The following is a 15827-nucleotide window of genomic DNA, read 5'->3' as shown; positions in this document are numbered from 1 at the left end:
TTTTTTCCTTGGAGCGACAGGGGATGAGAGGTGATGTGATAGAGGTGTATAAGATGTTGAGAGGCATTGATCGTGTGGATAGTCAGAGGCTTTTTCCCCAGGGCTGAAATGGCTAGCACGAGAGGGCACAGTTTTAAGGTGCTTGGAAGTAAGTACGGAGGAGATATCAGGGCTAAATTTTTTTTGCACACAGAGTGGTGAGTGCGTGGAACAGGCTGCCAGTGACAGTGGTGAAGGCGGATACGATAGGGTCTTTTAAGAGACTCCTGGACAGGTACATGGAGCTCAGAAAAATAGAGGGCTGTGGGTAACCCTAGGCAATTCCTGAGGTAAGGACATGTTCGGCACAGCTTTGTGGGCCAAAGGGCCTGTTTTGTGCTGTAGGTTTTCTATGCTTCTAAGTCAGGTTACTGACAGAGCCTGTTCTTCTCAAAATCTGTTTATGTGCATCATGTCTCAATCAAAACAACTTTCAGAGGACCTAAGAAGAAAAATTGTAAGCATGAAGCTACAAAACGCTACAAAAGCATTTCTAAAGACCTGAGTGTTTATCAGTAAATAGTAAGAGAAATTGTCTACAAATGGAGGAAAATTCAGTACTGTTGCTAGAAGTGGGCATCCTGCAAAGATCATATCAAGAGCACAACATGCAATGCTGAAGGAGGTGAAGGTTACCCCAGGGTAACACCAAAAGACCTGCAGAAATCTCTAGAACATGCCAAAGTCTCTGTTCATGTGTCCACTAGAAGAAAAATACTGAACAAGAATGGTGTTCATGGAAGGACACCATGGAGGAAACCACTGCTCTCCAAATAAACATTGCAGCACGTCTCAAGTTTGCAAAAGACCACCTGGATGTTCTACAATGCTTCTGGAATAATGTTCTGTGGACAAATGAAACAAAAGTTGAACCATTTGGCAGAAATGCAAGGCGCTAAGTTTGGAGGAAAAAGGGTACTGCACACCAACACCAAAACCTCATCCCAACTGTGAAGCATGGGGGAAGGAGCATCATGGCTTGGGGCTGCTTTGCTGCCTTAGTTCCTGGACAACTTGCAAATGTTGAGGAACAATGAATTCAAAATTGTATCAGAGCAGTTTATAGGAGAACGTTAGGGTAGCGGTCCGTTGTCTAAAGCTTAACAGAAGTTGGATGATGCAGCAGAACAATGATCCGAAACACAAGAGTAAATCAACAACAGAATGGTTTAAAAAGAAGAAAATTCTTGTTTTGGAATGGCCAAGTCACTGTCCAGACTTTAACAAAATTGAGATGCTGTGGCATGACCTGAAGAAGGCTGTTCATGTGAGGTATCCCAGAAATATTGATAAACTAAAACAGTTTTCTATCGAGGAATGGTCTAAAATTCCTCCTTGCTGTTGAGGAAGTCTGATCAGCAGCTACAGGAAACATTTGGTGGAGGTTATTGCTGCTAAAGAAGGTTCTAACAGTTATTAAATACAAAGGTTCACAAACTTTTTCTTGCAACTATGAGTCCTTCCTCAGACTCCGTGCCTCCTGAAAATAACCGGCTCCTCCACCTTTCTTGGTATTGTACTCAAACGTAGTCACAAAGCCATCAATACCATCATCCAAATCATAAACATATAAAGTTAAAAGAAGTGATGCCAACACTGATCCCTGCAAAACACCACAAGTCACCAGCAGCCAAACAGAAAAGGTCCCCTTTATTTCCAACTCCTTGCCTTCTGCCTGTCGGGCAATCTTCCATCCATGCGAGTAACTTTCCTGTAATACCATGAGCTTTTATCTTGTTTAGCAGCCTCATGCGCGGCACTTTGTCAAAGGTCTTCTGAAAATGCAAGTAAACAACATCCACTAACACTCCTTTGTCTAACCTGCCTGTTATTTCCTCAAGGAAATCCAAAGGATTTGCCAGGCATGAGTTTCCCTGAAGGAAACTATGCTGCCTTTGGCCTATTTTATCATGTGCCTCCAAGTACCCGGAAACCTCATCATCTGCCTGTCCTTCCTCAGTCTCACTACCTTTACACACTGCATCTACTTGTATACATGCCATCCTCAGCCCTATCACTCAGGTTCCTACCTCCCTGCCAAGTTAGTTTAAACCCTCACAGTATCCACTCAAACTAAATGCAAAATCTTCAGTGAATATCCTTAAAAATGACAATGGCAGAATCGACCTTTTACTTCACATGTTCTTACAGGACATTCAAATTATGAAAGCTATTTAAACATCCTGAAAGGTACCACATTTGATAACAGTAGTATACGAAGACCATCATCCTTGACCTGGAGGGATAGCCACGACGACGATACCTGTGAGGGGGATTTTGTCCCCAAATGTCCATCAACATGGGTAGATAATAAAGGGTCAGCTCTGATATTAAAAAATAACATTAACAAGTGACTAACTCAGGGGGAACAAGATAAGAGAAGATAATTTGCAATGCTACGTAGAAAAAGGGAACAGGCTTGACAGTTGTTTTACTGGAAGTTTAGATAAGACTCACTGAGATGAATGGCTCCTTCTATCCTATAATAATTTAATGATTCTATGACCCCATTGAATCATAAAACATAATTTAAAAAAGGATAAAGAAGTCTACATGAGGAACAGAAGTTGCAAATAATCATGGTTAACATTGGCACAACGAGACTAGAATTTTTTGTGAAAAAGGATAAAAACCTAATTCTTGTCACACATCCAGCATTGAGCATGGATCTTTCACAGGGGCTGATAAAAGGACAGGAATCTATTCTCAACAAAGACAGATAACAGAGGGCAGGAGTGATCAATGACTGACAAAGGCCTTAATGAAAGAATTTGGGGTGGTATACAGATCATCTCACTTGTGTGGGGAACGAAAACAATTACAAATAAAAACAAATAAAGGAAATTTTAGTTTCAGAGTACATATATGTTACTAGATACAACCCTGAAATTATGTTTCCTGTGGGCGAACTCAGCAAATCTATAGAGTGGTAACTGTAACAGGATCAATAAAGGTCAAGTAGAGCACAGAAGAAAACAAACTGTAGATATGCAAATATAAATAAAAGACAATAAACAACGAGAGCATGAAATAACAAGGGTCCTTAACGTGAGATCATTGGTTGTGGGAATATCTTAATAGATGAGTGTAGTTATCCCCTTTTGTTCCAGAGCCTAATGGTTGAAGGGTAGCAACTGATCTTGAACCTGGTTTTGCGAGTCCTGCGGCTTTTGTACCTTCTACCTGATGGCAAAGACCAAAAGAGCAAGGCCTGGGTGGTGAGGATCCTTTGATGATGGATGCAGATTTGCTACAACAGCATTTCATGTAGATGTGCTCAACGGTTGGGAGGGCTATACCCTTGACGCACTGGGCCGAATACACTACTTTTTGCAGGATTTTCTGTTCAAAGGCATTAGTGTTTCCATACCAGGTCATGATGCAGCCAAGTCAACGTACACTCCAACACACATCTACAGAAATTTGTCAAGGTTTTGGAGGTCATGCTGAATTTCTGCAGACTCCTAAGGAAACAAAAACACTGTTGTGCTTTCTTCGCGTTACATTTCTATGATGGGTCCAGGGCAGGTCTTCTGAGATAGTAACACCCAGGAATTTAAAGTTGCTAACCCGCTCCACATCTGATCCTCCAATGAGCACTAGCTCATGGATCTCTGGTTTCCCTCTGCTGAAGTCTTGCTTACATTGAGTGACAGGTAGCTGTAACGGCACCACTCAGGCAAACTTTCAGTCTCCTCATGTATGCTGATTCATCACCACCTTTGCTATGGCCTCTTTCAGTGGTTTCATCAGCAAACTTGTATATGGTGTTGGAGCTGTACTTGGCCACAGTCATAGGTGTAAAGTGAACAGAGCAAGTGGGCTAAGCACACAGCCCTGTCAGTGGTGACATCAGCAATCTTGTATATAGTGTTGGACCTGTACTTAGCCACCCAGTCAATGGTGTAAAGCGAGAAGAGCAGGGTGCTAAGCACACAACCCTGTGGTGCATCTGTGCTAATGGAGATTCTGGAGGAGATCTGAACTGACTGGGGTCTGCAAGTGAAGAATCCAGGATTAAGAGTGGGTATTGAGACCCAGGCTTGAGTTTACTGATGAGTTTTGAGGGGATGTTAGTATCAAGTGCTGCGCTGTAATCAATAAAGAGCATCCTGATGTATCCACCTTTGCTGTCCAGATACTCCAGGGTTGTTTGAAGAGCCAATGAGATGACATCTGCTGTGAACCTATCCAGCAATTACTAGAATGATGAGAACATGGAATAATAACCACTTGTTTTCTTTCCCCAAACAATATTACAGTATGATTCATTTCAATTTGCTTTTCTTCAGCTTCAATTTTGACAACTTTTGATCTGTAGCCTTTGAGAGATATGTCATCTGTTCTCTTCACTCCTCCCTCTCTCTAGAACTAGCATATTTATATGCTGACATTTCCAGTTCTGAAAACGTGCTTGCCTGAAACAGCGACTTGGTTTCTCTTCCTACTGATGTACTGGATTACTGTGTCGTTCCAGCATTCTCTATTCTTCGCAACCGACAAATAAACACTTAAAGACCATTTTCACGTCCCCTTTCATCCTCTCTCCTAATCGGTGAACGAACTGTGAAACTACTCCCCTCAACACTTCACTGCCCAGTGAACAGACATTTATAAAGTGAAGCTGTACGGCCTGACATCCTCGGTAACATCTTTAAGGCTTTCAGACCTCATTCAACAGAGACCATTCCTGCCCCTTTCATAACCCCCAAACCCCGCGATCAACACAACTTCCCAATGTTCCTCGATCCTGCCCTCTGTCTTTACTCTTCACCCCTCTCCCAACCGAATATGTAAGACCAGAGCACCAACCTCGCCGACACCCGACGCATCCTCCTCTATCGAAGGCACCAAATCGAACTCGCCGCCATCGCTCTCGACCTCCACGTCCCACCGATGAGAGCGGATGCGCGCCTTCCTGGGCTTGTTTGGTCGCTTCTTCTTCTGGGCCATGGCCCCTCGTAGATTCAAACCCAACCGGCGGTGGAAACACGCGTTCGTCAGCAAGTCCCCCTCGGCGCCGCCATGTTCCCGACCCGCGCCTACGTCAGAGGTCACTGGGCGACAGAACCCGTGTTGAACAAGAGGGGGGAGCTGGAGCCACGCTGTCAACCCGCATTCAAGCAGCTCTTGTAAAGATGGACGTTCTTAAAATACTCTCAAAATAATTATGTAGAATCTAAACATATTTCTTATATTTATATACATTTGCATAACTTGTTGTGTAATGTACATAAGCATCTGCTCCCCCTCTTCCTGGCTGAAGGGCGATTCTTTGGTGTTTGGCTGCCATCGCAACGGGGCGGCCAGTAGGCGGGGCAGTGACGGGGGCGCTCGCGCGGGTTTGGGGTGAAATCTGACGGTGCTGGGAGCGAGGACGCGCGGGGGGGGGGGTGGTGACATTTCTGGGAGCGAGGACGCGCGCGGGGGTGGGGCTGGCGGTGCTGGGAGCGGGTACGCGCTCGGGGGGGCTGACGGTGCTGGGAGCGGGGACGCGCGCGCGGGAGGTGCTGGGAGCGGGGACGCGCTCGGGGGGCTGGGAGCGGGGACGCGCTCGGGGGGCTGACGGGGCTGGGAGCGGGGACGCGCTCGGGGGGGCTGACGGTGCTGGGAGCGGGGACGCGCTCGGGGGGCTGACGGTGCTGGGAGCGGGGACGCGCTCGGGGGGCTGACGGTGCTGGGAGCGGGGACGCGCTCGGGGGGCTGACGGTGCTGGGAGCGGGGACGCGCTCGGGGGGCTGACGGTGCTGGGAGCGAGGACGGACGGCGGTGCGGCCGGGTGTTAGTCTTGACAATGACCAGTCTCGCTGGACGCTGGCCGGTCACCCAGTCCTGCAGAGTCTGCCGTGCTGGTGTTTGCTTGGGTGAGACCCCCATTCCTCATTGACTCCTGATGCTTTCTGTGAGCGCTGGATGCTGGAAAATGTTTAGCGGGTCGGGCAGCCTCCGTGTGTGGGGGGGGGGGGAGAGAGAGAGAAAAGCAATCTTTCTTGAGAGGTTATTGACTCGAAACGTTCACTAATTCCTTGAGCTATTCATTAACCCAAGTCTGGCATTGAAATCGTTTGGAAACTAAATCTTTTAACACCATTGTATTTCTGCATGTAACCTTTGGACTGATGTTCTCAGATAGGCGATTCTTAAGGCTTTTGAATATGATGAAATTCAACAGACTGAACCTAGAGTTATCTGTGATCCGGTTAAACTGGAGCACAGAATGTACACTGACAAATTCGTGCAGGGTGAATGTACCTTACTTCTGACTGATGAGTGAATATAAAATTTCCATGTAATAAATCCAGCTGCTGGTGAACTCGCAGTCAGGTAGCGTTGTGGAGAGAAATGAACAATCAATATTTTTGGTTGAGATCCTTCTGAAGCGGATGAACATCACTCTTTCTGTAAAATGGAAAGTGATGCGACATTGAGGTCCTCTTCCAGGCCAAAATCTGCATTATTGAGAGCGTAGTTAGAATTAGTCAGCTAAACTAGACAGGCCATTGTCTTCATATGCCTGATACCAGACTCCAAAATGGACATTCTTCTCTGAGCTCTGTTACAAAGTATCAATCAGACAGAGTAAAAGATACAACAATGTACTTTAAGCCTCCTTGAGTTGTAGCATCTGATATTTCGAAATCTCTGGCCCACAACCGCTTAAACTGGACCATTTAGGATAGTATTAAGAACCTCAAGATCCAACATCAGGATCATGCAGCTTTGTGTCACAAGCTACACACTGTTATATCCACCTACCCCATCTGTCTAAGAGTCTGTATCACTGAATGGCCCCATTAACCACAAATATCGCAAAACCAGCCATCTGCGATCTTCAGGGATTCACAAAAAAGATTTATTCTTCAACTAACACCCCACTAAAATAGCAATATTTTAAATTAGTCTTGGGTTTTGACCTTGATATGTGGTATTTGCTTCTTAACTCATTTTTGATTGTAGTTGCCAATTGTACATATTTGGAGGATAGATTTTGTCTGATATCTGGTGTTCAATAATATCTGAAGCAGAATTACAGTTTGGCAAAAGAATAAAATCTTTAAAATTGATTTTCTTCCCGGTTCCAAGTGTTGGATGTTTGCAAATTATTGTCTGGCTGAGGAGACTATACATTTTGTAATATTAATGTATTCTTAATTCGGATTTAATAGAAAACCTGTTTTGGAAAAAAATTAAACCTTCATTGGAATTTTAATTTGTTGATGTAAAATCTATAGCAGAATCCTTAAAATTATCTTTCTATATTTCTTAAGATACTGTTTAACATGGTTTTCGTTTGTGAAGATTTGGAAAAGTATTTTTTTGAATTACAAATACAATGCTGAAGTTTCATCTTAATTAAATACTTGTTTTCATGGTTATTATATATGTATTCAAGAAAGCCAAGCAGTTTCAGGTTTGTGTTAGGTTGAAAATAGAGTGAATTAAGAGAATTACTGCAATTGAATATCATTGTAATAGAAAAAAAAACACCCTGCTGAAAATTAAATCTTAAAGATATAAATTTTGTAATACTAAATCATGAACCATTTGGAACAGCATTTTAGAGAAACAATCTGTCATTATTTGCTACAGAAATAAATGCTCCATTAATTTTATTTTGAATAAAAGAAGAAAACTAAAGGGAAATTTCAGAGTTAGCTTTTAAGAAAACATATGTTCTTATCAGACTTGCGACTTTAATCCACATGAATCGTATATTTGTCATGTATATCCTTTGGATAGCACTATCACTCCACTGATGGAGACTTGCTGCAGTACTGCCTGTCACAGAGTCATGCCTGCAGGTACACACATCACCACCAGATAGAGTGCATGTTCAACTAACCCAATAACTTTGAGAAATAAAGATCATGTTATTTGCCAACTCATTTTTAAGCAATAAATTTGTTTCTGAATTACTGTTTATTGAAATGTGATATTCATTCAGTGCGTGTAGGGCTCAGATCTTGTTTTGCTTTAGTCAGATGTTCAAGTAGGGATATCTAGAAGGGATGCCTGAAGTTGGTGCATCTTATCTCTGGCTCTCCACTGAAGCAAGAAGGCCCGGATAAAACATAGTCATGCTGAGCTAAGGTGGAAACATTTAGTATTTGATCCATTGGCTTTAAGTTAGGCATGGCTGGCATATCTTGTTGGCTTGAAGAAATTAAAAATCTGTGGAACAGATATATGGAACAAGTCAAGAACAGTGAGTGAGTAGACCAAACAAATGTCTTTAATTCTTGCTGGGTGGTGGAAGACATTTAGTCTTGTTATTTCTTCAATTAACTCTTTATGGATTAAAGTGCTTGTAAATGGACATAATGAAGGCTGATCAATTATCTGCTAATCAGAGATCATTTCCAAACAAGGAGTTATTTGTGGGATGCTCTTTGATAAAGCAGAAGAAAATGGGCTTATAAGAGTAGTCTTTGTCTGTGTCTGTGAACATGAGTGGCCTGACCCCAGTGTCTGACTTGAACTAGCTATAATTAGTGTGAAATGCAAACACGGGAAAATCTGTAGATGCTGGAAATCAAAAGCAACACGCGAAAAATGCTGGAGGAACTCTGCCAGGCAATTACTGCTGCTCAGCCCTGTCATGCGGGCCGTAAGGGGTGCAACCGATACAGAGTAGGAGCAAAGGCCTCTTATGTGGATGAAACATTATTTGGTCAGTCTAGAGTAAATGGTCAACATTTCGAGCCGCGATCCTTCATCAGGACTGATAGTTTGAAATGGCCTGATTCAGCAGTAAATAACGAATTAACATTAGATAATTGCCGAGGGGTGCCACTGTAGTCTTCGACCAGGGTTTATGAAATGGACATAGGATGTCCCAATAAATCAGAGCCATCAAAATAAATGAGAACATTGCAAAACTGGTAAATGAAAGGTATAATAATGAAGGTTTTCGGAGATACAGGGAGGAATCAGACTAACAAGCAAGAATTCTGGGGAGACCAACTATCACAAGGAAGACCGTTGTGCCTGGCGCAAGGAGAACAAGGAAAAGTCAGTTAGCCGACAGGAAATTCCCTATTACGGTGTAAGTCAGTTTGGATAAGTATTGCTCCAAAAGGAACAGTATAATACAAGTGTTATTAGAGTTTTGTAGGGCATAGGAGGAATAAACATATTGTTGGCAGTTGAGCGAGTTCAGTGAGCTTGAGGGATGATAGATTCTACATGTGCTGAATATAGAGTAGATAAAAAATTCAAGGAAATTCAAGATTAGACAGCTTCTTTTGAAAAGAAAAATAACTTGTATATTTTTGTCTTTAGAGTGACTTCGCCAGACTGGCAAAGACTAATCGCCACTCAGCAATCTATCTTGAGCTCTTGTCATGTCGGCTGGTATAGCAATTTCTGCTGTTCAGCCCTGTCGTGCAGGTCGTAAGGGGCACAGCCGATACAGAGTTGGAGCAAAGGCCTCTTATGTGGATGAAACATTATTTGGTCAGTCTAGCAAGCTTCAGAATTCAGTGGATGAATTTGATCCACCATGGGCTTCTACGTCCCGATCTGGTTCTCAACAACCATTATTGTGGAGTCCAAGTGTAAGCACAAGGGCAGAAGGAGATATCAGCCAGGTTCCAGTCCCCCTCAAGTCTGGAGGTTCACCAATGAAAAAGAACAAATATAGGTAATGTTGGGCGAATATTATTGAATTCTTGTGTTATACTTGATGTTGCATAATAGATTATGATAGTGAATGACTTAAAAATAAGTTCACTTAAAGAGTGCAAGCACATCCTTATTTATGCAGTAACCCAATATACTTTGTGAATCAGAGGTTATTCCAGATCACAAAATGGATCTGTAGAACTGAGTAAAGTCTAATTGCAAATTGTGTGTAGGTGAGTGGATGGGAATAAGGAGGAAGTACAAAAAAAAATTGGTTTAAAGGTGTCTTCGGTGGTTCGCTTAGACTTATTAGGTTGAGGATCCCATTTCCTTGCCGAATGACTGTTTCTATTCTTGAGATCAGTTGGAGGAAAGATCAGATATACCATGTATTTTGTTTAAGATAGCAATTGGCCTCTAAAAGATCCAGAATTCCCAGATAGAAACAGTGGTCAGCACTATCTTGTTTAGTAGTTCAAGCATAAGCATCAAACAATTGCCAATAGATTCTGGAGCTGGTAGACTGATGTTATAAAAAAATTAATTCATTCGTTCTGTGCCGTGTAATATGACTTGGGACGATCATAGTCCTGACCATGATTGTTCCTGGAAAACTTTTCTTCTTAAGTGGTTTGCCTTTCCCTTCTTCTGGGCAGTGTCTTTACATGATCCTAGCCATTATCAATACTCTTCAGAGATTGTCTGCCTGGTGTCAGTCTCAGCCAGGACTTGAGATATGCATCAGGTGCTCATGCGGCCATCCACCATCTACTCCCATGGCTTTATGTGACCCTGAACGTGGGGGCTGAGCAGGTGCTACACCTTGACCAAAGGTAACCTGCAGGCTAGTGGAGGGAAGGAGCGCCTTGCACCTCCTTTGGTAGAAACGTATCTCCAGCTTGCCCCCCAAAAATGCAGAGTTCTATAAACCTCGGGTTAATCATACCTTTTGTTCATCTTGAGTGATACCTGCCATTTTCCTGAACTAAAACCAACTGGACAATGGTTTAGCCAATGTACAATGCATCATTGCAAGTGAACATCTGTAACTCTGACGGTAGCACACTTCCTTTATTCAATGGTAGTTGCCTGTCTCTTTGAAACAAAATGGCATGTCAAATGTGGCAACTGTTACAAAGGTTATTCACTTTTAGATAGATTAATCCTGAGGGAAATTTGGTTTTGTTACAGCTGCACCAACCAAGAATAGAGCGTAAATATAGCAATACAGAACCACCAACAATCAAATGACAAAATGCAAACTATGCCAGATGGAAAATAAGTTCAGGACCAGTCTATTGGCTCAGGGTGTCTGACCCTCCACGGAGGAGCTGCACGTTCGATGGCCACAGGCAGGAACGACCTCCCGTGCCGCCAAGTATTGTATCACAGTGGAATGTGGCCAAAGTCCAACAGTAAAACGTTCAATATCCAGTCTGCAAACACGTTCCTCCATCGTAATATGCCCCGGATTGCACCATCTGTTGCTAACCAGATCAGTAAGCACCCAACTGCTTTACGCTTACCGCTCTCATTGCACTTCCAGTCAGCTGGAACGGTATTACCCACCGAACTCCTCTTCTCCATAAGTCTCTGTTGTCTTGACCTGGTCCTCTTTTCTCGACTTTGTGATCCCCCTCTGCATCCTCTGTGTGTTTTCCTCAGAATTTCAGCAGGGGTGTCCGCCGCTCTGCCCGCTAAACCGGCCGGCATTGGCTGGTCCTTGGAATACACAATGTGACCTTGCTTCTGTCCCGCGTGTCAGGATGTAACCATTTACAGCGCTAAAAAAAACCCAAATAAAACTCTCTCTACCGGCATGTTAGAGAGGGTGCAGCTTCGACGTGTTACCGTGAGAAAAAAAATACAAAGAATAATGTAAATTAAAAAGTAAGAAGAAGGAGGTAAGAATAGATCGGAATGGCTGTACCAGGCTGCATGCACGACTGGCACATGCACACAATATTGGGACAGGGTATATGACCCCATTCAATAATCCATGCACATGTATACACATACAGTAGGTGTACAATAAAAACCATGCTGCTAGGAGAAACAATCTAGAACATATCAGTTAACATTCTTAAAACAAAGCTTTAGCTAATTGGTGGTGTCCTCACTACTCAGCTGAAGTAAAATGGTGTAAATGCTGGAAATCTGAATTAAAATAATACAGTTATTGCTTCAGATAGATGTTACACATACATCCTCTCTTTTTCTCTCCAAGGATGCTGCCTGATCTGCTCAGTATTTCCAATATTTTGTTCTGATTCAAAACATGCAACAGTACGTTGTCTGGTACCCATGGGTGAGAAGTTCAGCAAGAGGAAGCATATAGAACAGGAACTGGAGTAAAAGGAAGAGAAAACAACACTGCTGTCTGTAGTTCTGTGATTCTGTGTGACTATCTGTGGGCAAATCGAGGAACATCAACCACTGTGCCCCTTTCATCAAAAGTCTCACATCCCTTACCATTTCACATTGACCATCGCTGTGCTCTGAGCAATAATACAAACTCAAAAGTCACCAGCAAATGCAAATTACAGTTCAAATTTATAAACTGAAGCATGCTGAAATGCTTGCAAAATAAATTGATTATCCTTTCTTTAGTGGCCTCCACAGTCTTCTAAGAATGGCTTGTTTTCCTAGTTTTTAACTGTGGCTTCCTGTTATCCACATCTTCTCCAAATAAATAAATTCAGTCAATAAGTGTCATGCAATGTATGTGGCTGTCATGGTTGTAACATGGCTAGTGTATGTGAGCAGTAAGTTTGGGTGTGCACCTTAACTGTGAGATGGTGAGATAACTATAGATTAATTGAATAACTTATTTTCTGGTCACATTTAGGTCCTCTCAATGCATTTTGTAATTATAAAAGCATAAGCAGTGGAGAAAATAGAATAACATTTTTACCTACTTCTTGGATTAAAATTTAATCTTTACATTAACAAATTAGTAGTTTTGCCGTACTGCATGCTGTGGTGATTTGTACATCATGTGATTCAAGTATGACTCCATTAATTGATTTTTCCAGTCTCCTACCCTTTCCCACTGCCTCCTGCCAAAAAAGGACCCTGTCCAAGGATGATGTGTAATATGATGTGCCTGTCATAGTGAATAGCTGCATGTGTGTATCAGCAGTGAATTCTGCTAATTTAACCATATGAACTCCACTTATACTGAGTTCTTTAATTTATCGTAGCAATAGATTATAATGTCTGAGGGGAGTCACACTGAGCAGTCTTGCCACATTATGCAGTTCATTAACACAGTCCTTGTGTTGTTAATGGTTCTGGCAAGCTTTTAGATGATCTGAAGCAATAATCTTGTAGAGAATTCTCTTTAATTAGAAAGAGTGGAACTTGCTTCATAATACAGGAAGAAATACTGACTTTGAAATTAGTTCAGTGTTGCATGATTAATTGCAATTTGTAAAGATACAATAATATATTCCATTTAAATATGACCCAAGCATAAGTAGTATTGTGGAGTATATTTTTTTTTAAAGTAATCGATTTCTTTTGTATTTAGCATTATAGTCATTCTTTTCATTTCCTTCTTTAACTTAGGTTAAAGTGCTGTAAACCCAGCTATTGCGATGAGTCTCTTTTTGGCCCAAGGCAAAATGCTGCAAGCTGGGAGGCACCATGGACTGCAAAGGATGACAAAATAAAGATCCGTCCACTTCTGTGGTCTCCTTCGCTGCACAAAATTAGTTCAAATGTATTTCATTCCGGCAGCAACCAATTACCATCCGCCAAAAGAAATCCAATGAAACCATTTTGTCCAACCACTAAGGAAACTTCTACTGACTTTACTACTGAATATAAAGGCAAAACTGATTACTGGAAGCGGCCAGATAGTAATAATGCCTCCCCTAATGGAACCCCATTTCGAAGAAGGTCACAGTCTTTGACTGAGGTGCACAGTTCTATAAAAGAGACTGTGAAAGAAGATTCAATACAGAATGGTCCCAGGATTGTAAAACAGTTGCAGGGTAGACCAATTTCAGTTTCTGCTGGATTCACGGGCTCACGGCATTGCCTTAGACCAAGGTCAGATAGTTTGTCAAATTCTGCTGCAGCCAATCGACTCAAGCCAAGTTCTGCCAAATTGAACCCACCCTGGAAATACTAAGGCTGTTTTGCTTTTGGAAGCTGGAGCAGATGTTTTTAAGCTGCTTTGGAGTTGGAAGGGAACTATATTTTCAGATCCTTAAAATCCAAGAAAATACCGAGTATCGACTTAAATCCAAACCAAAACAAATTCAAAAAATTTCTTAATAATGGAAAGCTAGGAGTTGTTGCCTTAGTGTGTAAGTTAAACAGATGGTGCTCACCAAAACTACTCTTCATAACTAAGAGCAGCTTCGGCTTTCTTGTGCACGTAAATATGAAAGTCGAAGTCTGACTAGTTCACAGTATTCTATATATGAATTAATTTCCAACCAACCTCTGGGAGAAAAATTCCTTCCCTTTAAACAGGGAAAAAGATGCCAAGTGGAGTCTGATTGAGCAAGATTACTTCGGAAGGAAAAGTGAGCAACATAAAGGGATCTCGCATTTGCGAAGTAAAGCTAATGATATAGGTATGGGTGATAATAAAGCTTTAAAAATGCATAAATTCTTTTAGGAGGTTGCTATATAAAAGTAGAAAATTCATACAAGACAGTGGTGGGTTCATGTCTAGAGTACTGTGAACTGAAGGCAGTTATGAGGAGGTTCACCAGGAGTCTAGAACCACAAGGCACGCCCTCAGAATAAAACAGCATCCATTTAAAACTTTGATAAGGATAGCTGTGTGTACTGCCCTAGAACGCTGTTGAAGCTAAATTCTTGTGTATATTTAAAGCTGAGATAGACTTGTAATCAGTAAGAGAATTAAGGATTATAGGGAAAGGGCAGAGGAGTAGGAATGGGCTTGGATCTTCTGGAGTGTTAGCCTATTAATGTTTGATATGAAGTTAACATTTTTAAAAAGGTTTGACAAGACAGATGTGGAGTGGAGGTTATTCTAGCTGTGATGTCTAAAATCAGGTTTACACTATCTAAATAAGATATCAAATAATCATTCTGATACAGTTTTGCCTGAGCCCGTCCAGAGTTGTGTTAAAAAATCTAGACATGTTAGAAGAACATACCAACTGTGCCCATATGATGGATTTTCATTGTGGAATGTCCTGTCAAATCCCAGGTTGCACTGGTACACTTAGAGCAGATTCCAGTCTGCAAGTTCTGGATGGAAAAACTCCAAAGCCAAATTAAATCTTAACATTTTACCATAATGCAGTGTAGGGTAAGTGCTGTCCAGCAGTCATACCGTGGGGAACTAAGACTGGTTGGGATTGTCCTAAATAAAGAGACAAGCCCTTGCTTAATTTTCTTAGCATATCAATTTATAGTTATGTTTTTTCAAAGGTTCTTCTGCCTATGAGAAAAGTATTAGTCTCTGGTGCAGAACAGAGCTTATAATTAAAGCTGAGACTTCATCACAGTTCTGAAGGAAAAACTGCATTTTCAGTGATGAATTACTTTAAAAAAGACATTAAAGCCAAGGTCTTGTGCAAATAAGAATGGTGTGTAATTCTTGTGGTTGATATTTATCAGAGTACTGTTGAAGGGCCTTATTGCATATATTTGCTAAGTTTTCTTGGTTCATTAATTACACATTTTGGAAGATTGACACAAGGAAAAAGTTAAAGTTCAAAGTTAAATTGTAACTTTATTCTTTTAAATCATATTCAATGTTTGTAGCCTACCTGTACTTTTTATAATGGAGCTACAATATAATGTTACCTTTTACTACTATTCAAGTATTTGTAATTATTAATTTTTTGCTATTTGCCTATTTTAATCAAATGGAATTCATACTTGTGCTCAATGTCATATATATGATTAAGAATTAAATTTCTCATCATGAGCTAGTGACAGAAGTAATCTAACATATTAACACAATAAACTGAGACACTTTTTAAATCATTTTTTGTTTGGTGTATTATATTCATTATCATCTTGTGTTTACAAACCAAAAAATCTGTGCATATACTGAATTCATTTTGTTAACTCTTTAAGAACATGGAAAAAATAGAAGCCCTTTAACCCCTTAAACCAGTCGTCATTTAAAAAAATGACAGCAAATCACCCGACTTGCATTCTGTTTCCCT

The 15827-nt window shown here is 41.3% G+C and overlaps 2 protein-coding genes across 3 annotated transcripts in view; one reads left to right on the top strand and one right to left on the bottom strand.

Moving 5' to 3' along the window:
- The window catches only part of ddx54 (DEAD (Asp-Glu-Ala-Asp) box polypeptide 54), a 40531-nt gene extending 35393 nt beyond the window's left edge, over window positions 1–5138 (bottom strand). The window contains exon 1 of one of the 2 annotated variants that reach the window (XM_063034086.1): window positions 4852–5138. In XM_063034086.1, coding sequence (XP_062890156.1) covers window positions 4852–4992 — 141 coding nt within the window. In that variant the 5' untranslated portion in view covers window positions 4993–5138. The remainder of the gene's footprint in view (window positions 1–4851) is intronic. The other variant, XM_063034085.1, reaches the window with a different exon arrangement.
- A 577-nt stretch (window positions 5139–5715) lies between these two features.
- LOC134338332 (RBPJ-interacting and tubulin-associated protein 1-like) lies at window positions 5716–15625 on the top strand. The gene is made up of 3 exons (XM_063034087.1): window positions 5716–5903; window positions 9322–9682; window positions 13234–15625. The coding sequence occupies exons 2-3, from the start codon at window positions 9384–9386 to the stop codon at window positions 13799–13801; spliced, it is 867 nt and encodes a 288-aa protein (XP_062890157.1). The 5' UTR covers window positions 5716–5903; window positions 9322–9383; the 3' UTR covers window positions 13802–15625.
- Window positions 15626–15827: the final 202 nt, after the last annotated feature.

This window comes from Mobula hypostoma, chromosome 27 (assembly GCF_963921235.1).
Source record: "Mobula hypostoma chromosome 27, sMobHyp1.1, whole genome shotgun sequence".
Taxonomy (NCBI): Eukaryota; Metazoa; Chordata; class Chondrichthyes; order Myliobatiformes; family Myliobatidae; genus Mobula; species Mobula hypostoma.
This window is presented reverse-complemented; position numbering and strand designations above follow the sequence as displayed.